Source organism: Dasypus novemcinctus, chromosome X (genome assembly GCF_030445035.2).
Source record: "Dasypus novemcinctus isolate mDasNov1 chromosome X, mDasNov1.1.hap2, whole genome shotgun sequence".
Taxonomy (NCBI): domain Eukaryota; kingdom Metazoa; phylum Chordata; class Mammalia; order Cingulata; family Dasypodidae; genus Dasypus; species Dasypus novemcinctus.
The window spans coordinates 113,474,625-113,501,094 of NC_080704.1; the positions used below are offsets into that span (position 1 = coordinate 113,474,625).

The following is a 26,470-nucleotide window of genomic DNA, read 5'->3' on the forward strand; positions in this document are numbered from 1 at the left end:
TAAGCTACACTCAGAAAGGTATGTCGATGATGTAAAAATGTATTATTGTCTGAGATGATGATTGTAGTAAAGTTTGCCACTAGGCAAACTGGTTAAAAAAAAAGGTAGCAAATTACTTGAAGTATGGAATCACATTTCTCACTTGGACTCACAGAGAAACTTCTTTTCAACACTGGAAAAAATCACTTTACATTTCATTCAAGTGTGTTGTTGAATATTTGTTTGCAAAGTACGTTATTTTTGCTTTACTTATTGAGAGTAAGCCCAAGATTCATTGTGATTTCTGGTCAGAAACGAGTTATCTTGGATCTTAGTGGCTGAGATGTAGGATTGGGGTTTGAGTGTTGATTAATTCAATATAAATTGCCATAAATTATACAAGGGCCACCAAATAAGGAAAAGCCATTACTGTCTTCTTTGTTTATAAAATCTGTCACCCATTCTATCAGGGGTTTGGACTTGAATTGTTTGTCCTTTTTAGTTTGTGCTAAGGCATCCACACTCCCACCTATCATAGTTCTGTGATCATGAAGACCCATTTATTTAAAGCAAAATAACTAACTGGTTTAGAGCAGTTGCTTTAAACCTTCTGTTTAGAGGAGAGCAACTCAACTGTATAAGAACAATTATTTAGGAAAATGAGGCTGTTTTGATGTATACTAAAATTTGACAAATTTAGCCTTGTATCAGCCCGTGCAATTGATTTATGCATTTTATTTTGGTTGCAAAGGATCCAGAAAATCCCTTTTACACAGATAACTAATTGTAAATGATAGATGTTTATTAACAGCTTGCCTTGCAATCTTGGGATTTTTTCAATCAAATTGATCCAGAGACCTGGAAGAAAATTAGGAGGAAATTCAAAGTTGAATTAATGTTCAAATTCTTTATCTTATATATGAAAACCAAATAAGAAGCAACCCAAATCTGGAATAAGCAATAAAGCCATCTAAAATGTAGGATTGTCATGGTGAGACACGTTATGCAGGTTCTCATTATTGCATAGCTAACTTTTCTGCTTTTGCCAAGCACATAGGCCTGAACTAGCCTTGTTGTCTAATTGAGCACAGCCTACAGGGTGAATTGGTGTGTGGACTTGCTTGTACAATTTTCTTTGAGTGGACATGCACAGGCATGAATTTATTGAAAGACCCATGCGGAGCTATAATCTTCGTTATCCATGACACATTTACAAGAACTTCAAACATAGGCGAAGAGATGGAAAGAGAGCATTACTTTTGAAGGCTGCAAAGAAAGTGACCAAGCAGGTCAAGTTAATTATTTGGTGGTCTCCAATGGCAAATAGCTTGATGTGTAGCAGGGTTGCTTGTCTCCAATGTTGAAAGACAGTAAAGCACATTAGCTAAGAGGTTGGGCTCTACTAATTACTATTTTTTAAATCTCAGGCTAGTCATTTTACTTCTCTAAGTCAGTTTTCTCCTATGTGAGATGGGTATAATAATAAACTTGCCTCATAATGTTGCTTGGATTAGACAAGATAATGCAGATAAAGTATTTAACACAGTGCCTGCCATATAGGGAGCCGCTCTTAATTTTTGCCACAGTTTTAAGACAGATGTATTTTAGGTAATGGAAATTGAATCTTGTTTGCAGAGCATAATTTGAAAATGAAAATGAGTACTTTAAAGTTCACATTACCTGAACTTCTAACTTTAACACCGTAGATATAAGGTGGGTAGACTGAATTCTTTACAAAAAATTATCTTTTCACCCTTTTGTATTTGTCATTCTTTTCACTTCTCAAGTAACTGCTTCCCCATCAAGATATCAATCTCTTTCCATTCAAAAAAAATTTTTGGAATAGTATTTTGCCCTAGTTTTACCACCCAATCCTTCTTCAACTCTTTAACATTGAGTTTTTATTCTAGTTTTTTCTAGGAAGTTGCCCTTGAAAAGAATCATTTTTAGTAGTGTGATAGGTACAAAAAAGGATGAGAAGGGATTGGGTGGCAGTAAACCAGTGTAAAGTACCATTCAAAATCTATTTCCAAATGCATTCTTCTTGATAGCTCTGCAGTACTATATTTGATACTGTTGAACACCACTTCTTTGAAACTCCATCTCCTTGCAGTCTCTTGCTACTCCTATTGCCTCTCTTTTTTTTCCATTTCTGTTATTTCAGTAATTCATTCATCTAACACCTCGTTTTCCTTGCATCTGCACCCAGATCCCCCAGTACTCCCGCTCCAATAAATAGCTGTCATATCCACTTGATACTACGGCTTTTAAAACTTTCCACATATGTTCCTTTCTCCCTTGCGACAGTTATTACCATGCTTTCAATTCCTGTGTCTTCTCTTGGGAAAAAATATCTTAGCTTCCGGATTGGTCTTGTGGTTCTAGGTTTTCCCTCCCTCCAGTTCTTCTTCCACATTGCCACAGAGCAGAGCTCTGTCATATATATGCCATCGCTGAAAAGCCCATTACTTATGAAATTTAGACTACATTTTTTAGCATGGCATACGAGACTCAATAATAATCTAGTCCCAACCTACTTTTAAAGCTTTATCCCTCTTCTGTCATAAGTACCCTATGCTTCAGCCAAACCTGTAACTGCTACTTAAACATACTCTATCTTTTCCCATTGTCATTGCTTTGCTTATTTTTTTTGCTTTTGTTTACATAGTTTTTTCTTCCCAGCTGGTTAAATACCCATCATCCTTCAAAATCCAACACAGACGTCTCATCATCTTTGAAACCTTATTTAACTTGATTTTTCTCTTCCTAGCATAGCCCACACCCACAAAAAAGTAATCTTCTCTTTGCTGCCATAGCACTCCATCTCTGTAGCACTTTTTGTAATTTTTGGTAGTTCATATATTTCTCCTTCCTACTAGATTGTAATTATTTTAATGTTTTGTTAATATTTCTATTTGCCATAGGAACCTTTGTACTGTTTGTGCTGTAGAAGTGCTTGTTGAACTGCTTTGAACACCTAAGAACTCTAATGCCAGAGAATCATAAAATTCATCAGAAAAATATCTAATGGAAGCAAATTAGAATTCAGTTCATTAAGCATTTATGGAGGGTCTGCTGTATGCAAGGTACTGTGTTTGGTGACAGAAGGTATAAAGTAATTAAGATAGAGTCCTGCCTTCTTAAGGAATATAGAGTCTAGTAGGAGAAATAAGAGCACACAGCTACTTTAAGATTACAAACTCCCTAATTTCTATGATGATCACCATCATGGACCAGTTTATGGGTTGAACTCTCTTAATGATTTTAATGGTAAAATGAACTAGGTAGTAAGAAAATAGTGACAAATGGGTTTTTACATTCAACTTTCCCTGTGCTATGGTTGTTGTTTGTGTGTGTGTGTGTGTTTTAAAAAACTGTCTATACTAGTATTCAATTTACGTCTTCATTTAAAAGTGTTTCTGCCTACACTCTGATTTATTGGACTTACCCCAGTCAGCTAACATGGAGGTGAAGAAGGTCAACCACCACACCAGGGAGCCAAGAGTGCCTACAACTGAAAGCAGGAGAATTGCATCCAGCATCCATGTGGAATCTAAGCCCCATCTTGATATAGATGTGGAGTGGACACGGCCATTCTAGGGTCCACAGGATGGAGGAATAGAGTATGGATTAGAGTGGACTTACTGATATTCTATTCATGAACTATTGTGATTAGTAATCGAAGAAAATGTGGCATTGGTGTGGAGAAAGTGGCCATGGTGGCTGCTGGGGGTAGGGGGTGGGAGGAAGAGGTGTGATGTGGGGGCATTTTCGGGGGTTGGAGTTGTCCTGGGTGGTGCTGCAGGGGCAGTTTCCGGACATTGTATGTCCTCCCATGGCCCACTGTGTGGAACGTGGGAGAGAACGTGGGCTATGATGTGGACCATTGACCATGAGGTGCAGCAGCGCTCAGAGATGTATTCACCAAATGCAATGAATGTCTCGTGATGATTGAGGAGGTTGTTGTTATGGGGGGAGGAGTGGGGTGAAGGGGAGTTGGGGGGTATATGGGGACCTCATATTTTTTAATGTAACATTAAAAAAACAAATAAAGACAAATAATAAAAAAAGAATAGACCCTAAAAGAATGGAATGTTTCTCCTTTTCTTTACCCTTTGCATTACTATTTGTAGTTTTTCCTTTTATCTCCCATCCCTTTCCCAATATATATCCCCCTCCCCTTTCTTTGTATCTCTTTGTATTTCCCACAAGGAGCCTCTTTACTCTCAGGAGCCCCATTCAGTATCTGATCAATTCAATGCAATTTAGTAAGAAGAATTTATTATATTGGCAATTTTCACCAAAGAGATGACAATAACTTTTGACATTCTAGAAAAAAGGAGGAGGACTTATTAGCAAGGGGAGAGGGGAATCATGGTGTTCTTATTTCACACTTCATCAATGATATGCAGAATATATAAGCCCAATCAAACTTTTATTTAAGACATCATTAAAATTGAATTACTTATGTTTTGAATTAGCATTTCTCTTAAAATTATGGTCTGCAGTATAAAACTCCATCACTTGCTGGTTTGCACAAGAAATTATCAGACTTGGGTTGCTTTTCTTCTTAGGACACATTTTTTTTTAAGATTTATTTTTTATTTATTTCTCTCCCCTTCCCCCCCCCCCCTTCCCCGCAGTTGTCTGCTCTCTGTGTCCATTCTCTGTGTGTTCTGCTGTGACCGCTTCTATCCTTATCAGTGGCACTGGGAAACCGTGTTTCTTTTTGTTGCATCATCTTGCTGTGTCAGGTCTCTGTGTGTGTGGTGCCATTCTTGGGAAGGTTGCACTTTCTTTTGCACTGGGCTGCTCTCCTTACGGGGCGCACTCCTTGTGCGTGGGGCTCCCCTACGCAGGGGACACCCCTTTGTGGCAGGGCACTCCTTGCGTGCATCAGCACTACGCATGGGCCAGCTCTACACGGGTCAAGGAGGCCTGGGTTTTGAACGGCGGACCTCCCATGTGGTAGGCAGATGCCCTATCTATTGGGCCAAATCCACCTCCCCAATTCTGGACTTTAAATCCTATTGCCAGGAAGCAGATGTGGCTCAAACAATTGGGTTCCTGTCTACCTGGATGCTGGGAGGTCCAGAGTTTGATTCCTGGGGCTTCCTGGTGAAGGCAAGTTGGCCCAAGCAGAGAGCTGGCCCACATGGAGGGCTGGCCCACACAGAGTGCTGGCCCACATGGAGAGTTGGTACAGCAAGATGATACAAGAAAAGGAGACACAGAGGAGAGACATTGAGAGCCACAATAGAACAGGGAGCTGAGGTGGCGCGAGAGACTGAGCACCTCTCTCCCACTCCTGATGGTCCCAGGATAGGTTCCCAGTGCTTCCTAAAGGGAAGACAAGCAGACACAGAAGAATGCACGTCAAATGGACACAGAGAGCAGACATGGGGGGACAGGGGAGAAATAAATAAATAAGTCTTTTAAAAAAATCAAATTACCTAGCTACAGTGGTAAAAACAGCATGGTACTGGCATAAAGACAGATATACAGTTCAATGGAACCAAACTGATGGTTCAGAAACAGACCCTCACATCTATGGTCAAGTGATTTTTGGCAAGCCTGTCAAATCCGCCCAGTTTGGGCAGAAAGGTCCATTCTACAAATGTTGCCAAGAGAACTGAATATACATAGCCAAATGAAGGGAAAAGGAGCTCTATCTCACACCTTATACAAAAATTAACTAAAAATGGATCAAAAACCTAAATATAAAAGCAAGAACCATAAAGCTTCTAGAAGGAAATATAGGAAAATATCTTCAAGACCTGGTGGTAGGTGGTAGATTTTTAAAGGAGATATGAGGAGGACTGAGATGGACTACTGGTGTTTAATGTATGTAGAAATTTTAATTAACTTTACTGTAAAAGTGTGGAAATGTACAGAGTTGATGGTAACACATTATAGTAACAGCTAGTTTATAAATGGGAATGTGGCTGAAAAGGGTAGACTAGGGATGTAAATGCCAACTGAAAGAAAACTAGAGCATAATCTAGGGGTTAAATAACACAGTAAACCCAGAGGTGGATGAGAATTGTAGTTGATGGTACAGATGCAAGAGATTCCTTTGTGAGTGTACATCACTATTGCAGGGTGATGTGAATGTTGAAAAGCATGGGGAAAACACAACTGGAGTGACTGTGGTTAGCAGTAATAATGTAATAATGTAATATTCATGCATCTATACCAAAAATGTACTGTGTTGATAATGGAGGAGTATGGAAAAAGTTTGCTAAATGTATGCTAGTCAGATGATATTACCTCATAATCTGTAAAAATGTTCTACCACTGTGTGGTATGTTGTTAGAGGGGTGTTGTATGGGAATTCTGCAATTCTGCACATGTGGGTGATCGTTTTGTAAATTTCTAATTTCTGTCATAAAAATATATTTTAAAAAATAATAGGATGGGTTGGGGGAAAATACACCAAATGTAAGATAATGATTATGGTTAGTATTAAGATTTTGACAATATTTTTTCATAATTTGTAACAAATGTCTTACAACAATGCAAGTGGTTTGATGTATGGGACCCCTGTATGATGTTATGCGTGTTTGTTTTGTAAGTTCACAACTTTTACTATACATTTTTTGTTTATGTATATTCATCTGTAAATGATAATAATAATAATAATGATAATGATAATAGGCTGGGTTGGAGGGCATATATACCAAATGTAAGATTCTTTGGTTAGGAGCAGTATTTTGAAGATGCTCTTTAATAATTAGCTAAAAATGTTTCACAATAATGAAAGTATTGGTGGTAGGTTGAGGTGGGATATGAGAGCCCTATATGCTGTTATATAGATTTGTTTTATAAGTTCACAACTATTACTATACACTTATTGTGTATGTTTATGTGTGAGTGATATACTTCAATTAATTTTTTTAAAATTCTAAAAAAATATGTTTATGCTTCCTTCAATGTTATTCCACTTCTTTTGAAGTGAAATTAAACATCATAACAAGCCCTTGCTTTCGACTTATCATGAATTTGAAATTGTCCCTAACTCACTCCTGTAATTTCCGCAAAATCTTCTATCAACCATGTAATCTTCCTGGTTAAATATGCATTTTCTCAAAGTGTCATCAAGGTGATGCTTTCTTTCTGAAGACTGTTGCATTCTTGGCTGGGTACTGGCCATTCTTGGTCCTTAGTCTGTCTACATGGCAAGGCACATGACAGCCTCTCCTGATCTCTGCCTTCTCTTCTGGATTCCTCTGATGTTAAGCTTCTTGCTTCCTTTGGCTTCCTCTTTCTCTGAATTTCATTCAAACCCTTCCTGAATGAGGTGGGTCACATCTTAAATGAATAACCTCATTCAAAGATCCCAGTTACCATGGATTCACATGCACAGGAATGGATTAGATTTGAGAACAGCTTAAAACCACTACATATCTCAACTTTGATTTGCAGCATAGTTAACTGTCAATAGATTTTCAAGTAAGTATATCTTTTCTCATTTTAGAAGATTTAGAGAGTCATTTGGATCAAAGCTAGAAAGGAGTGATTATATTGCGTGAGGTATTCAGTCATAGAACCACGAGTAATCTATATTTTAACACAGTTCCAAAATACTTTGAATTGAAAGTGTGCTTCAGTCAAATTCTTGTTTTCTACCACTGTCATTTCATTTTGACAATAGCAGGATATGTAAGAAAGACTGAAACTGGCCAATTCAAAAGTACCAGTCACCTCCTTTGTCCCAACTCTTGTTTGCTGCTTTTATTTGACAGATGCCTTTTATTTCAATCTATTAAACCAAAGGTAAATTTCCATTTAAAATTGGTAGTCGATTCTTTTGTGGTTCATAGCATGATGAATGGGTGTTCACGTGCTTGCATGAGGTGTGCCTCCCTCCAACCTTGTTACAACATCGGTACATTAACCATCTGACTTGACAAAAATAAATAACTAAATAAAATTTAAAAATAAAATAAAATTGGTAGACAGCATATTATAAAGGAAGAGCAGGTATCCTTAATCTGATTGCTTGGTTTGACTCCCAGTTATACCAATTACTAAATTTGTGATTTGGGGCAAGTTATTAACCTGGACCTCATATATCTAATTTATAAAAAAATGAGACAATAAGCCCACTTCCTATGATGAAATAAATAAAGCATTTGGCACGTATCGTGCACTTGGTAAACATTCATTCCCTTGAACATTTTGCTAAGAATTTTATTTCTAGCTAACATATTTCCTTTGGTTATACAGCTGTTTATTACCACTTTTTATTTCTTGTCGTCACTACTACTTTTTGAAATATGTAATTATTTTAGATATAGAAACAGAAAAATACTATATCTTTACTGCTGTTTTTCTGGGCAGTCCCTTAGAAATGCAGGGAGAAATCACATAGTTAAGAAACTGAACTATATTGTCTTTCTTCACCTCTTTTTATTTGCAATTTAAGCAGTAACAAAAGCTTAAAATCAGGATATTAAGCTTTAATAATGGAAACAACTATGAACCATTTGGTAGCACAGTGGTTAAAAGAAGGGATTGAGGAATCAGTTTTGAATCCCAACTGTTTCATTCTGCTAGGCTTCCGAAACCAATATACCAAAAATGGGTTGGCTTATACAATGGGGATTTATTGGCTTACAAGCTTACAGGCCTAAGTTGAGAGACATGTACAAATCAAGGCATCATCAGGAAGTACTTTGTCCCTGAAGACTGGCTTCTGGCAATCCAGGACTCCTTTGTGACATGGCAAGGCACATGGCCTCGTCTTCTGGGTTCTCCCTTCTCCTTCAGGCTTCCTTGCCTTCAGTTTCCTGCTTCGTTGGCTTTCTCTTAGCTCCTGTGGCTTTGTCTCTATGTTCATCTAGTTTATAAAGGAATCCAATAAGAGGATTAAGTGGATTAAGACCCACCTTGGGCCATGCCTTAATTGAAGTAACCTGGTCAAAAAGCCCTTAACTGAAGTAACCTAATCAAAAGGTCCCACCCACAATAGGTTCACACCCACAGGAAGGGTCCAGCTTTAAGAACATGATTCTCTGGGGTACATGCACTCAAACTACACACCAATACTCTCATGAACTAGCTTTGTGACCCTGGCAAGTTAACCTCTTTAAGATGCAGTTTCTTCATCTGTAGAATGAGGGATGATAATATTGTGAGGGATAAATTAGATAATAAATGTAAAGCACTTAGTACAAAGTCTGGTTCTTGAAGGATAGCTTAACTACCTCCCCTCCCCTGTGTACAGTCATGTCTTAGAGATTGGCAATGCATATTACTGCAGGGCCTCTCAGAGCCCCTGATGTGCTGAAGAAACCCTGATTAACTTTGCTCAGTGAAGTATTTTCTAAACTTATCTATAGACTCTGTTTCCCCTTTCCCCTCTCCCTTCTCCCCTCTCCCCTCCTCCCTTTACTCTCTACCCTCTTCTTTCGGCTGACCTCATATTTTACTGCATCAAGGCGTTGTCAATGTCAAGGAGTGAATAACCAATAAAGGTACGTCACTGAACAGAACATAATGTTTTCAACCATCATGACAAACTTTTAGTTATATTTCTTTGTACTTAATATGGTACCTTTTATATAAGGCTAATGTGACTTCAAAGTGTAGTTCCACAGGCTAGGTATATTCTTTTTATTGATTTTCAGAAACAATGCCTTGTGAAAGAATAAAAGTACATGTGATGTGAGACAGTTTAATGTTTGTTTTTATAATCAGTGTGTAGGCTTTAGTACAGAAGCTAGCTTTTGTAATATTTCAGATAGGAGGAAATTGAACATACTCAGAGTGTTCTTATTAATGAATTTTATATACTATATGATACAAAAATTCATACAGAAGCGTACCAAATTCTCTTTTTCTGTAATTAAGACACCTAATAGACTACTAACTAGTTGGGCTATTGGAACTTTTATCCTTGGGCTCCTATGGTCAATTTAAAATTAAGATGCTATATCTCACCATAATGCACTTCCCAACTCTAATAAACGAAATTTCCAAGTAATCCCCCATTATACACTATACCTAAGGAGACTGTTTACAAAAAGATGTTCCAGTTTCAGCAAAAGTTTGAATTCCCTTTGTGACCAGCACTATGATGGATGAGGAGTGTGCAGGGAGTAGATCAAAAGATAAATAATGACATGATTCTTTCCTTCCAGAGAGCTCACAATTTCAGCCTTCATTGTTTGTTTTTTGTTTGTTTGTTGCTTCTAATGATATTTAAGTCTAGCATTAAATATCAACTTAGGGCTTTCAGATCTATACAAAAATATTACAGTCTAGAGTTTGACAGACTCTAAGGTACCAAGTACATGTCCTTTCCATGCGTTCTTGTGTTAGTTCATATAGTATGAAAAGTTGAGGGTAAAGTCCAAGAAGTGGAGACCATGTCTCAGTTCACTGTAAGTCTAGGCTGCATGATTTTGTCTTTTGTCCACATTTTTCCCCTGGATAGAGTAAAATTTATTCAGTGAATGTCTCCTTCCCAAGGTCACACAGTACCGGAAAATAGAACTAATGAATACAAGGACAAGAGGATTACCAAAATTTCTAATGTTCATTTGTACAAGTTTTCTTTCCCTGAAATCCCTAAATATACTGTTTACCTGTTATTTTTACTCCCCAACAAACATTCTCTGATTATTTTTAGCCTGTTGTGTGTATCTTGATAGTCAGTAGTTTGCTTCACCTTTTACCCGTGAATCTTATCTTATCAGATTGTGAACCACTCTGGATATTGCACAATTTATTTCACAAGGGATTGAATATATTGATGCTGTGGAGTTTACTAGCGTTTCTCCAGAAAACATTAATAAATAGAAAAGGCAAATGTTTGATTGATTCTCTAGAAATTTTACCACCCTAAAACAAAAATTATGATAATAGAAAAATTAGCATAAAAACTTTAATACAATGACAGAATACCCTATTAATTAAATAATGTATGTGTTACAACTTTTGCATGGTGCTCCAATAAGGTATTATATTATTTCTCTCTTCCTTGTTATCAGCACAAATTCAAGGTTTGTGTAGAGGTTCAACCTGTTCCAACTGCTCCAAGCCTGGTGCTATTAATGTGATTTTAAAAAACATGTATTGTTTAATCTTAAATTAGTCACCATTTGCAAGATCTGCATAACTCAGTGAATCATATTTTTCTTATGACCAATGCATGATATTACAAAAGCATCCATTGATAAAGAATCCATTCTAAGTGCAAGCTCAGTCGATGGATTTCATTTAACCAAGTAAATTATTTGTGGTTTAAAATTCTGCCTTGCACCTAAATATTTTTTTAAAATATTACTTGTTGAGTTTTGGTAAAGTATTGAAAAAGGCTATCCACAATTATCTGAAAATGCTGCTAAAATATTTCTCACAGTTCCAACCACATAGCTGTGTGAGGACAGATTTCCTTCATATACTTTATCCAAAACTACATATCATAATAGATCTAATGCAGAAGTAGATATAAGGATCCAGCTGTCTTCAGTTGTCTGACAGAAAAGGAGTTTGCACAAATGACAATGCCACACTTCTTAACTGCATTTTGGGGGAAATATAGTTATTTTTAATGAAAAATATATTAACATATATTTATGATTGCTAATTTAAATTAATATACATTTTAAAGCTTTCCCAGTGTTAATTTCTAATATGGTAAATATCAATAGAAATAATCTATATAAACAAAAGTTATTTGGGGTCCTCGATAACTTTAAAGAGTATAAAGGGGTCCTGTGTCTAAAAAGTTGGAGTAATTTTGATCTAGGTGAAGAATTCTTAACAATATGTGAAACATACCACTAGTGGAAATCAGAATAATTCAAGTGGGACTCTGTATTTTTATAACAATTCTAATAATTGTTTACTTGCAAGTGTGTCATGTCATCCACAAATTATTCATCTGTGACCTTTTGGGCAGTGTTGCTTATAATTCCCTAGTGTCTTTAATATGCTGTTTTCCTAAGGACTCCATCTGCCAAAGAATGTTATTGTACTGTATATAGTCAGTGACCTGTTCCCTAATGTAGATTTGCCTTCAGAAACCATAGCCAAAGCATTCTAAGGGTGCAGGACAGAAAAAAAGAGCCAACTTGCTGTACTGACCACGGCTGTGTGTCTCAATCTCATTTATGGGTTTAAGAGAATGATAATAATAATTAGGTGATAATGGTCACCTTTTCTACCATCACCTATCTTCCCCCAAAAGATGATTTGTGATGATACAGAATATTAAGAACCACTGCATTAACCAACATCTAACCAGGACTAATGCTTTTTTCCTATTCTGCAGCAAACTAGAATTTAACTAAAAGCTAGCAGGGACATAATGACACATTAAAGGGGTGTGTAGTATTGATTTGTTCTGAAACACAGGCATATATTTCCATATTTCTAGGTACTTTAAAAAATAAACTTTATTCTTAGAGCAGTTTTCGATTTGTAGAAATATTGCTTCTTTTGTGGCTGGCAGTAATCAAAATGAGGCAAAGAAAAAAAGTTGCCATAAAACAGGAGTTTGAAGAAAGAAGCTAGTCTGGCTTAAATTTTTATGAATTTTATTTTTACTAGTTTAAAATAGTGCTACCTAGGACTGATTAGTCTGATGAGTTTTGACATTCCTCTTTGAAATAAGATTGATCTTCCCCAATTGCCTGACTAGTTTGGGCTATAGGTGGGAAACCAGGCCTTTGAAAGCTACTGTTAACAGAATGAATATTCAGAAGTTCTCTTGAACTGGTTCCAGATTTTTTAATGGAGGAAATGTTTGTTAAGGGATTATATTGGAACTCTGCACATCTTGTTCATTATAGATATCGGTGAATTCAGAAGTCTGAACCCATTGTATTATCAGGATGATGTGCGATATTAAATGTGAACTTTATTTTTAGAAAAGCCTTCAAGCATCCTTATTACTTGTAAGTTACTCATTGTGAATCCCCTCTCTTTTCCAATGTCAAAAGTAGAATACTGGTTGAAAGAGACATGAGAATAGCTTTCCTCCCTTCCTTGTATTTTGTTTTTGAATGCCAAGGTGCAGTATGTATGCTGTCATTATGCTTAGAATAGTTCATATATTGCCAAAAAATTTTTAGAATTTATTTTACATTTGAGATACTTCAATATTAAATGTGAAACCAAGGTCCAGAAACATAGCACTTGCTATGTAGTTGGTATTTGATAAGTATTTGTTCCATGTTCACAGTAAAATAAAGATTAGGCCAAAACCATAATATCATTAACTTTTTGAAAGAAATGAGAGGATGGCCAGCAGCAGGATCCTGGTTCAACTGTATATATATATTGTAAATGGTAACTACAAAGTGCTTTTTTTCCCCTAGAAGTACCAAGAATAGACACCCTTTTTCTTAACATTTTAGTTACATGATTTTCACTAAGAGTAGTAAGCATTTCTATAGTCTGTCTCATTACCTTTGTTCCCAAGATAGCACATACCAAAACCTTGATTCATTGTTGAACGTTTGAAATTGGAGTCTGTATTTCTGCTGCTTAATTCTTACCTACTCCTTATCTCTCCCTTCTCCTAAAACACTTTAGATAGCACAGTAAAAATGTAAAAAAACTTGAGCCATATTGTGTTTACTACTGATGACCTTTAAGCAGGAAGTTCAAGGATTCCTTATAGAATTGAGTGACATTAAAACATTTGTGGTATCAAGATAAGTGTTCTTTTAAATTCTGCTGGACCCAGGAATTTCTGTTTAAGCAATGAAGGTCCAGATTAGCAATTTTTAACCATTTTTCCCATTGTAAAATGGAGATAAAACATCTCTCGCAGGATGGTTAAGGTTAAATTATATATATATATAAAAGCACTTCATAAATTGTCAAATATAAAGTGACATTAATAAACAGGAATTATAAAATGGCAGCTCTTTCTGCTATTCAACTATGAAAATTTATTCATTAGGTACAATGAATTACCATTCATAAATAAATCCTTGATTTATGTATACAAGTCAAATAGGTATTTAATAAGTTTTATAGTTTGCTTTAATGATTTTGCCAAACAGTCCTGGGAAGAAAAGTGTGTAAATGGGCCCATAATCACCTTTGGAACAATATGCAGATTAAGAGAGATTCAAATCCAAAAATGACAATTGTCCTGTTATTGGGAGCTAGACCATAGTGGTTTGATCAATTAAGTATCAATTTTCCTCATCAGATCCTTTTAGCAGATTAAAGGTTGTTTTTTCTTCTCTTATCTTGGGGAGGAGTACTATGTTGTTTACAGAAACAGGATGGAATTAGTAGTTGATTTGGAGATTCCATAAAGATAGAAGAAGAAATGTAGTCATATTCCTTTGATAGACTTACTTATAAAACCTTAGAAACCTGTAGTACAGCTTTACCTCCTTCAGGCAGAAGCTGAAACCCAATCTTGTGATTTCCACTCGTGTTGTTTTCTCTACATTGTACTGCTTCTCTCACTCAAACTCTAGTCTGTTTCTAGTTGCCAATTTATAAATATTGCACTGCCAAGTTGAGAAATATGAAACAGGTACAGTTTATTTTATAAATTATTGTACATTGAAGTAAAAGTAAGTTTTCTTTTTTATATAAGAAGTTAGACTACCTAGAATCAGTTTGAAACCTGATTTGAAAATAATTTTTTTCTATATCTGATTGTGATAATGGAAGTGACAATTCAGTTCACTGGCTTAGATCATGGTCTTCCTAGTGATGAATGGATAATACATAACGTATTTGCAAGTACCTTAAAGGCAAAACCTGTATTTATATATATATATATATATATTTTTTTTTACTTAGGCTGGTAAAAAGAATTTATTTGGGAAATGGAGGAAAGTACGAAGCTTGCTGAGAAATGGAAGAGAAAGACAAATATATACCAAGATTCGGTGTGGGCCCCTCTAGGCAGAGCTCACTCACTCTGCCTCATGTGATTACCTTTTAAACTGTTAATTATTCCATCCCTTTGCTAATAATAAAGGGATGGGCCCCAGCTGTTATTGGTTACCCCATCTATGGTGGGGGTCAATGGTGAGGGCCAATGGTGAGGCTTTTTTTTTAAGGGTTATTTTTTATTTTTAAATTTCTCTCCCCTTCCTCGCCCCCCCCCCCAGTTGTCTGCTCTCTGTGTGCATTCGCTGTGTGTTCTTCTGTGTCCACTTGTATTCTTGTCAGTGGCACCAGGAATCTGTGTCTCTTTTTGTTGCATCATGTTGCTGCATCAGTTCTCCAAGTGTGCAGCACCACTCCTGGGCAGGCTACACTTTTTTCATGCAGGGCGGCTCTCTTTATGGGGCATGCTCCTTGCGCGTGGGGCTCCCCTATGCGGGGGACACCCCTGTGTTGTACAGCACTCCTTGCGAGCATCAGCACTGTGTGTGGGCCAGCTCACCACACGGGCTAGGAGGCTCTGGGTTTGAACCCTGGGCCTCCCATGTGGTAGGCAGACACTCTATCAATTGAGCCAAATTTGCTTCCCAATGGTGAGGCTCTTTGGAATATCCAGGGCCAAGGGAAGGTCCTGGAAAAAGAAACTGGGACCTTAAGGTTAAACTCAAGGTCCCAGTGAGATCTTGCAGCCATGTTGTCTATTGGCCATGTTGTGGCTCATCTTCTCCATTACCCTGTACTAACCTGCCTTAACTCCCCCCTCAGAGAGTCACACCCTTATTCAAGGGGGTGCTGAGGGGTGATGATCCTTCTTCTGTAGCTAATTCCTGCTGGTTAGGGCAGTAGTCCTGCCTGACAGGGCGTGAACCTCTTTGACTAGTTTATTGAGGTTGAGGGAAGACAGGTCTGACACTGTGGTTGGAACTGCATGACTAATATCTTGTTTTGGAAGGCGTTGATTCTGGAAGAAATAGACTTAAAATTTTGAAGATACATGGCCCCACTAAAGGATAAAGTAAATGGTGGTAAATGTGCCAAAAAGGGGGGTCATGTATGACATACTGGACCACAAGAGTGAGAAAGGCCAGGTTTCTCCAGAGGCTGCATCCCCCTGAGGTTGGTGGGCTTCATCTTGGAGGTTTCAAAGGCTGGTTAGGACTATTTCAGAGCAATTTATACAGAAACAGTATTTTTCGTGAGAAATCGGCAATGTCCCCCCACCGTGCTGTTGTTAGCATTGTTAAGGCTATACGACTTTGCAGTACTACAGCAGCAAGAGAGTTTGTTTGCTGTTTTGGGACTTCTAAGGCACAGCTAGTTTTTTCTATGCTTTTAGTTAGCTTTAGGAAGAGATTGTAACAGATAATGGGGTTTGGTGTAAATTGCCAATCCCAGTTTTCTATGGTCGTCGTTATGTCTAAGCTAGCTAAGAGGGGAATGAGAAGAGGCATTGCCCTTTTAGATATTGTATAGGGAGAGAATATAGGAAATGAAAACAGACAAGATTTCTTAAGGGGTGTCTGGCTTGCCTTCCCCCTAGCAATAGGTATTTGGGCTATAGTTAAAAGGAACAGCTGGCTTTGACAGACATTACTTAGCTTTGTATCTTGAAGAGGTATTTTAGGCCATTCAATGACTGGTACTTGTATATCCCACCAGGTGCTTCTGGTGAGCTGGTACTTCCTTGGGCAGTTGGCTTCACTCAGGATAATTGCATGCAGCCGGGAATTCCTTTAACTTTAATAGCAGTCTCTGATGTGGGCCAGGGAGCACTACTCACTTATTTTTCTCTAGGCAATGGTTAGCCAAATGAAGATGGAGAAGCATTGGATGACTCTAGGTTCTTGGCTATGTTGCATAAATGAATTTAAGAACACACCAATTTACTTAGGCCAGTAAAAAGAATTATTTGGGAAACGGAGGAAAGAACAAAGCTTGCTGAGAAATGGGGGAGGAAAAAAATACACACCAAGATTTGGTGCAGGCCCTTCTAGATAGAGAGAGCACCAAAAACTATACTTTATTCCTTTCTGTGGTACCAAAACCTAGCACAGTTCCTGACAAGTATGCAGTTACATAAAAAATATTTAATGAGGTTAGGAATGAGGAATTCTGTCTGCCTTCTCGATAACTGGTCCACAGGAAGGTCAATGAATCATAGCCTTAATCTTATTAACACTTTTTTTGCTTTTTAAAAAACCTTTAATTTTTAAATAATTTCATTTACAGGGCAGTTGTAAAACTAATACAAAACCAACACAGAGAACTTTGATAAACCCACTACCAAGATACCCAGATTTACCTACTTATAACATTTTCCTTCCTTCCTTCCTTCCTCTCTCACTCCCTCCCTCCCATCTGTCATCTATAGATCATCTGTCTATTGTCTAAGCATTTGAGAGTAGTATGCATATATCATGTTTCTTGAACACCTAATGTTCCATTTATGTTTCCTAAGAACAATGATATTTTCTTATGTAACATCATTAAGTGCAGTTATCAAGTTTAAGAAATTTAACATTAATATAAACATACAGTCTATATTCCACTTTTTAAAAATGCCTCAGTAATGTCCTTCTGGGCATTGTCTCCATTATTAGATCCAGTCCAGGAACATGTATTGCATTTAATTGTCATTCTCTTTAGTCTTTTTTCTTTAATTGTGGTAACATGTAACAAAATTTCTCATCTCAGTCACTCCCAAACATACACTTCAGTGAGGTTAATCATATTCCCAATGTTGTACTGCCCTCACTATCATCCATTGCCAAAACTTTTCCATCACCCAAAAAGAAACCCTGTACCAATTTTACATTAACTCTCCATCCCCCTTCCCCTTCCCAGCTTCTGGTAACCTGCAGTCTATTTTCTGTCTCTGTGAATTTGCATATTCTATTAATTTCATATAATTGGAATCATGCAATACCTGCTCTTTTGTTCTGACATTTTACTCTATATGATGTCTTCAAGGTTCATCCATGTCTTCCCATGTATTAGGACTTCATTCTTTTTATGGCTGAATAATATTCCATTGTATGTATATAACACATTTTGTCTATCCTTTCATTTGTTAATGAACATCTGGGTTGCTTCCACCTTTTAGCTCTTGTGAATAATTGCTTCTATGAACATTGGAATACAATTAGCATTATATTTTAATCAGCTGAGCTGAGTAATCCATATTTGACTTAAGCGTGGTACTTCACAAAGGAGATAGTTGTTATAGTGAACTTTTGGATAGAAAAATAGACAGCTATAGAACCTCCATAAGAATTTATGTATTGTACACTACATTCTTCTAAAGATCAACTGTAGGAATATTTTGAGGAAATAGCAATGATCTGCAAGAGAATAAACTAATAAGCAAACTTCTGCAAAATAAACAACATTCGTTCAATGATATAGTTTATTTATCTGTTAATTAAACTTGTTTTTTGAGGGTCTGAACTCTTGTGTTCAAGGAAAAATCAATTCTCCTAAGCACTGAAGAGGGACTTTCAGCTTCTCTAGGAAGGGAATAACAGTACTTTACCCTTTCAAGTAAGCAAAAAATTATATTTTAATCATTCCTTTGAAAAAATATCATTTTCCACATTTTCCAAATCTTGGTTAAGATGAGAAAAGCTTCTAGCCTTTATGTGTGTATTTTAAATGCTCCCTTCATTTTCTGTTCCTGAACATACTAGAAAGCAGTAGGATGAAATGCTGAGAATAAATTCTGAATAGGACCACATCTCTATTTCTTATAATAAACGCTTAACTTTACATACATAATGTAAGTATGTATGTAAAAGATCACTTACAAAAAGATCACTTGAAAAAGATCACTTACAAAATGCTAAATTCAATTTGAGGAGTATGGAATCACCTGAAGCGTAACTGCCCATTGAGTCTCTAATATTTTAAGGACAGAGAAAAGCTTAAGGGAATAAATGACTCAGCAAGACCTGATCTAGCATCACACACACACACACAGACACACACACACACACACACACGTCAGAATAATTTATTTATTTGTTTATGTTTCAAAAAAGTTTAATTGTTCTTTGGAGTTTCAGAGTACATTTCTTATTGTGTCACTTTCAACAGAGTAGTAAGTAGAAAAACAAATTTAGCCTGGGATTTTGCTTTTTAAAAGTAATATGAATAAGTGAAATGAGTGAGCAAGTAAATTTATTACAAGTTTTGTATTATATGCTACTTGTACTTCAATTCTGACTCAGTAATGTCCAGCAGTGTGCTGGAGCTGCCTCATGCAGGTAATTATACCACATCTTCCCAACTCTTCATTGATGTGGCTATGGTGGGAGGCCATGGTGGGAGTATTTTCACCATGGAAACTGGCACACAATACAAATATTCCACCCCCCCCCCAGAGCCCCAGAATCAGTTGTTTAACATTTTCAGTGGTATCCCTGAATGTACCTATTTAATTTTCATTTTTATGGTCAAATAATAGCTTTAAGTTTCATATGGAGATCAAGAACTAGTGTAGAATGGTGGTGAAGCATAGAGGCACTAGAGCCAAACTGCCTGAGTTCAAATACCAGTTCTGTACCTTACTAGCTCATGCTAACCTAGGCAATTTAGTCAATTTCATCTTTAATGAGGATAATAGCAATGCCTACCTTTCAGTGTTGATGGAAAGATTAAATACATCAATGCATGTAAAGCACTAAGAATAGGGCCTAGTTTGTAGGTAAAATCAATCACTTACCTGGCAACCTCAATTATACAGAGCATAGCCAGGATTCGGGAAGTAAACAGAAATGTCAAGGAGCAGCCAACTTGAATAGAAGCCCTCAGTCTCTTTCTGGAAGTTGGTTAACTCTTTAGACCCAAGCTTGATTGTCTTTTAAAGTTAGGAGTATTAGAAACATCACATCAGAAAGAGGGGAGAAGTGCTGCTAGAAGCAACAAGTTAAGTGAGAATCTCTCACCCACAAAGAAAATTACTCAAAGTGAGAACTCAAAAGTGAGTCAGACTGAATGGTCTCTAAGACCCAGTCTAGAACCAAAAATCTATGACTTCTTTAAAAAACCAGCAATTTGTAGACAAATAGCCTTACTACTATATTAAATAATAGCTTGTAAATCATAATCAGTATATTCTAGTTAAGAAAGTATGGGAGTATAGATTACTTATTAAAATGTTCATTTAGAATTCTTAAAATTAAGTATTGGTATGAAGTGGCAAGCTGTTATTAACTCAAAAAATTACTTATAAGGAAGACCTCACAATACCAGATAAAGGAAGGCATTATTACAGTTAAATGAGAGACTGCCTTTGCCCATACAATGTTCTTAATCTAGAGAGGGAGTGAACCATGCCTGCTGAAATGCAAAGCAAATAAAGTATTAGCTTTGCTAACTACAAAATAAAGTGCTAGGGTAACTAAGGGAGAACATTTACATTGTCACTTGGAATTTGAGGGAACTTTTATATAGGGTCCAATATTTGAGCTGGCACTTGAGTAATAAGTACAGGCAGAGAAGGAGCGGGGGGGTCTCAGAAAGGATGTAGGGTATTTTAGGCTGAGGAAACAGAATGAGCAAAAGAAGAGTTATGAGAAGTGATTAATAATAGATAGTTCCACGTGGTGGAATCTGAGTGTTCATGAGATGGGGATGTGGTAGAGATATATCAAACTGGAAAGGTCATTTGGGGCTAGATCACAGAAGAGTTTAAATGCTAGAACGAGTCCACTTTAATACTAAGGAGCCACTAAAGGCTTTAGAGCAGGGAAGAAGCATGATCCAACCAACTGATGGCAAAAGTCAACCAGAAAGGTAAACTCTGCAGAAACTTTAAGGGGAGGGGTAAAATTGTGTATGGGGGAAGTGGATTTAGCTCAACTGATAGAGTGTCCACCTACCACATGGGAGGTCCAGGGTTCAAACCCAGGGCCTCCTGACCCAAGTGATGAACTGGCCCACGTGCAGTGCTGATGTGTGCAAGAAACGCCGTGCCATGCAGGGGTGTCCCCTGTGTAGGGGAGCCCCAAGTGCAAAAGGAGTGCGCCCCATAAGGAGAGCCACCCCATGTGAAAAAAAGTGCTGCCTGCCCAGGAGTGGTGCCCACACACGGAGAGCTGATGCAGCAAGATGATGCAACAAAAAGAAACACAGATTCCCAGTGCTGCTGACAAGAATGCAAGCGGACACGGAAGAACACACAGTGAATGGACACAGAGAGCAGACAGCTGTGGGGGAAGGGGAGGTTGGGAAGGGGAGAGAAAAAAAATTTTGTGTAAGAAGACCAGTGAGAGGGCTACTGAAACAAGCAAGGAAACTATGAGGGCCTGGAATAAGGCGGCAGGAATGAAAAAAAAAAAGAGGTCTGATGATGGGGGATACCAAGAAAGTATTATCTACTTGATTGTCTAAGTGGGCAGTGAGGATTCACATATACTTCTGAAATTACTAAACCCAGGTGACCAGAAGAGTTGTGATGCCATTAACTGACTGAGACAAATGGAAGTGGGACAGCTTTTAGATGGTTGCAAGGGTATGGCGAAGACAACATATAATCCTTAGAAATACGTCTTTTTATAAAAAGCTAATTCAATAATGTTTTATAGTTGGACTATATATAGCATGTATGAATATGGATTGGGGGGACTGAAACACAGTATTTTTCCTAATGTGTAGACAATGTACATTTTTTGATTATCCCTGCTTTTTAATCTCCATCTGACCACAGTGTCCTGTATGTTCCTGAGCATCCACCCCTGCCACCCACCTCTTTTATTCTAAAAGAATGAAAGCTTACTTTTATCAGTTAAAACATATAATAGGACACATCTGTGATTTACAAAGAAAACTTTAGAAGTATTTTCTGTATATAATGTATTCTTTTATAATCTATACATTCAAAGATTATACAGATTACAATATCGGAAATGAAGGCTAGGTGATATAATTAATCAAGACTCTATAACCAGAAATTTTCTTGACAGATGGCTTGTAGGAAAAAAGCGAATAGTGACAAAACATTATTGAAATAATGTCTGTACTTTTAGTACCATAGTTAGAAATTTAAAGCCCCCCAAACAAGTAGAAAAAAGAACCGCTCTTTTTCAAAATAGCCAAATCTCCAGACCCAGAAGGGATATTTGGGTCATGTTATAATGATAAAGAAGAAAGAATCAACAGAAGGTATTTGCATTTCAGCCTCCTTAACTCCCCACTCCCCATTGCTTGTGATATTTTTCCCCATGTAAACTAGAACAGAGTGATTCATTAATCTCTAACAAACTGAGTGATCTCAAATGAGTCAGTAAAGTTATAAAAGCGTTTAAATGACTATCATGCATATGTAAAAATAGTGCCTTTTAGAACTTTAAAGTTCTGAGATAATACCCTATGAATATGTTTTTTGAATTGAGAACTTCAAATAAGAAGGAGGATCCCAGATAGCATATTGTGAGGTATTTGTTTGGCATGGTTTTTGGAAGACTGGCCACTGGGTACTGAAAATTTAAGAGATTACTTGAAGTAATGCTTTAATATGTGTTCATCAATTGTAACAAATGTACCACACTAATGAAGGATATTGCTAATGGGGAAAAGTGGAGGAAGAGGAGGGGTTCAGGTATGTGGGAATCCCCCTTAATTTTTGATGTATCATTTATATAATCTAAATATTCTTTTAAAATAAAATTTTAAAAAAACAGAAAAAGACTGGAAATTATCTCTCTATAAGTTTTATATGGATTACATGTTGATCTGATAATAATTTGGATATATTGGGTAAAATAAAATATATTATTAAAATTTTTAAAGAGTTTACTTGAGTAATAATTCTACTACGTACATTGCCATTTAAGATTTATGCTCTTAATTTGATAAGTGAAAGTGGGAGTACTATTTTAATATTGTATTTTTGTATTTAAATTCTGGTCTAAAGGTCTTTTTAGAGTCCTCTGTGTGTGTGTGTGTGTGTGTGTGTGTGTGGTTGTGTTTATTCCAGATTGCAGTTTGATCATTAACCTAGATTAGTACCTTTACCTAGTATCAGTCAGAGATTTCCCTGGTTGTGATTCTCTTAACATTCAAAGAACTCTGTTCTGTTGCTTAAGATTATTAGTCCCAGGTCATATAAAGTAGAAGGAATATAAACCATGATAAGCATTGGAATGGCATGAGTAATCTGACATTCTTACAACATTGGGAAAGGTAATGTTTGTCTTTTATTCTTTTCACAAGAAGGTAATAGTTGGGGATAGGGAGTTAGATGTTACAAATACAGGGCCTTCAATAATCAGCTCAGTCTACTTTCAGGCTGGTTTTTAATTGGCATTGAATATAAACGTATTTTTGTCAATTCTACTTATTTATTTCAGGTCCGTATGAAACCTTAGACCACCTTGAAGAAATTTTATATTCCTTTTGAATGTAAGGCTGAAATAAGTAGTTTAGGGAGATTAATGTTAGCTGGAGGGCAGCTGATTTTGGTAGTAGATGAGGGCTGTGGTTAATGATATAAATACGGGAATATTCTTCCACTATATGGTATTAAGAATGTGGTGGCGGCGGACTTGGCCCAGTGGTTGGGGCGTCCATCTACCACATGGGAGGTCCGCGGTTCAAACCCGGGGCCTCCCTGACACGTGTGGAGCTAGCCCATGCGCAGTGCTGATGCGCAGTGCTGATGCGCGCAAGGAGTGCCCTGCCACGTAGGGGAGCCCGCACGCACAAGGAGTGCGTCCCACAAGCAGCGCCGCCCAGCGCAAAAGAAAGTTCAGCCTGCCCAGGAATGGGCACACACGGAGAGCTGACACAAGATGACACACCTGAAATAAACACAGATTCCTATGCCTCTGACAACAGAAGGGGACAAAGAAGATGCAGCAAATAGACACAGAGAACAGACAACTAGGGTGGGTGGGAGAAGGGGACAGAAATAAATAAATCTTAAAAAAAAAGAATGTGGTGATACAGAGGAAAATATAACTAATTTATAGACTATATTTAACAACATTGTAATGTTTCTGTAGCAAAAGTAAAGAATATGGGATTTGTTTTTGTGAGATAGGAATATGATGAAGCATTTTTTCTCTCCATTTTTTTTCATTAATAAGGAGACCTTGACTATGTCATTTAACTAATCTGTGTTCATCTGTGTATCTTTCTGAACACTGGAGGAACAACTGAGTTAATAGTTGGAATTAGGTGAGATAAAAGTGTCTGAACAGAGCTAAAAAGTTCTAAAAAGGAGTAATGCTTCCATAACTTGTTCAAATGCCTTTTTCTGTTACTTTATTTTTTTTTGAATTTGAAATAAAGTTTGAAAAAAAGTCTCAAATTTGGCCCCGATACTTTTGAATTCTAGGTAAATTAATTGAGGTGGGGGAAGAGGTATTTATGTTATGTATCATAGCTTCCTTATTAGACTATGAGTCCCATAAGATCAGAAACCAAGTGTCATGCATATCTATATTCCCTACAAATTTTATATACATAGTAGCTGCTCAATAAACATTAGCTAAATTTATGAGTGTCCATTCCTTTGTCTCATTAAGACTCATTTAAATTCCCCTTAGCAATTGGAATTTTATACTCAGAATGCTTTACCAAACTAAAATTGAATTCCTTTTCTTTTACAGGTGCTGGAGATATTGTTGCAATTATGATTGGCAATCTGAAAGGAACAAAAATTCTACAATCTATTCAAAGAGGCATACAAGTAACAATGGTCATCGAAGTAGGAAAAAAGCATGGCCCTTGGGTGAATCACTATTCAATTTTCTTTGTTTCCGTGTCCTTTTTTATTATTACAGCAGCAACTGTGGGCTATTTTATCTTTTATTCTGCTCGAAGATTACGGAATGCAAGAGCTCAAAGCAGGAAGCAGGTTTGTAATGGTCCTTTGTTCCACTTTTAAAATATTATTATTGTTTTAATTGTAGTTTCAATGTCATGCATTTTAATATACTTCACTTGCTAGACAATGATCATGCATGTGTTTTATGCAAACTGGCGGTTTTAAAAAGAGTTATCAGTTTCCATCCTCTCAAATCTTCTATTTCTATAACTTGTCTAGAAACTTAATCCTACTTGATCAAGTCATCTAATACCTCATTTGGTTGAAAAGTCAGCTTTTAATTATATATTGGTATAAATCATATGTTGGTTTTAAATAAACATTTTTTCCAAATTGTAAAACCAGAATAGACTCAATATAGAAAATTTAAAAATTAGAATGTAGAAGGGTAAGGAGTCTACACCAAAAAAAAACCACATAACAAAATAACTGGAGTCACCACCCAATTGTTATTACTATTATTTTCGGGTGTATCCTTTTGGTTTCTCTTTTGCATGTATGTGTTTGCCTGAACCTGTGTGTATTTGCTGGGGGATGGAAGTGGGTGGGAGGGAGACATCATGAGAAGGCAGGGTTAAAGATCTAATTGTTGATGATATAGTGCTAGGCACCAAACAGCATCACATATTCATAATTCCAACCCTATTACAACACTGGAATATAAACAGGTATCAAGCATAGAAGCAATAGAGAAAAAAAATCAAAGAATTATTGAACAAAGAAGTACTTATGATTCTGTGGCATTGATTCCATTACCTTTAAACTTGTCCATCATCCCCCTGACATACTTACTTCTCTCCTTACCCAGCTTAAATTCCATGGTCACTCCCTTATATACATCTTCAGTTCCCTTGCCCTTTCTCTCTCTTTACTCGTTGGTAAAATCCAACCGTGGTAAATCCTACTTGCCCCCTACTCTATAACTGTACCTTGTGCAGCTAGAGTAGTGGAGAAACATTAATATCTATACCGACTGAATTCATTTTAAGTTCATGAGCACAAACTCAGAGTGGGCCCTTAATGCTGCTCAGCAAACATACTGTGTTTTCTTAGCCATTTACTATCCTGCCTTTCATAGGTTTCTAATCATGCCTGTTCCTTTCTCCTTAAAACTCCACCCAGTACTCCAACCATACTCTCAGCTTGTATTTTGCATTTACAACCCTGTAGCTTACAGATTTCTTGATTGAAGAAATCAAGAGTATTTCTAGAGGCTCCCAACCTATCTACCCATATATGTCCATCTTTGTCTATATCCTCTGCCTTGTTCTCTGTTAGTATGGATGAACAGTCCCTTTTACAAAGGTCAATCCCTTTGCTTTTGTACAGGAAGCTTATCTTCTCTTGTCTACTCAAGAACCTTACTCCAGCAATTGTTCACCTCACTTTCCTACCTTAACATTTCCTCCCTCTCCTCTGAAACTTTCCTGTCAACACACAAACACGCGATTATTCTCTCATCTTCAGAAAAACTTCTTTTGACCCCACTATTCCCTCCAGTTACTTGCCCAATTACTTTTTTTTCCTTTACATAAAACTCACTAATTTCTCTCCTTTCATTCTCTTTTTGAATGACCAACATTAAAATATTTTTTGTTGTAACATATTTATATTTGCCATTTTTAAGTGTACAATTCAGTGGAATTAATTAAATTCACAGTGTTGTGGAACCATCACCACCATTGATTACCCAAACTCTTTCATCTTCCCAAACAGAAACTCTATACAATTAAGCAGAAATTCACCATTCTTCCCTCCCTCTCAGCCCCTGGTAACCCCTAACCTTCT

At 36.9% G+C, this 26,470-nt stretch overlaps 1 protein-coding gene and 1 non-coding gene across 7 annotated transcripts in view; both read left to right on the forward strand.

Annotated features, from left to right (window-relative positions):
- The window catches only part of RNF128 (ring finger protein 128), a 204,945-nt gene that overhangs the window by 56,680 nt on the left and 121,795 nt on the right, over nucleotides 1-26,470 (forward strand). For all 6 annotated transcript variants that reach the window (XM_058292252.2, XM_058292251.2, XM_058292247.1 and 3 more), the window contains exon 2: nucleotides 24,465-24,712. In XM_058292252.2, coding sequence (XP_058148235.1) covers nucleotides 24,465-24,712 — 248 coding nt within the window. The remainder of the gene's footprint in view (nucleotides 1-24,464; nucleotides 24,713-26,470) is intronic.
- On the forward strand, nucleotides 7,784-7,886 carry LOC111759116 (small nucleolar RNA U13). Its single transcript, XR_002793199.1, has one exon. It is a non-coding gene; the product is annotated as a small nucleolar RNA U13 (small nucleolar RNA).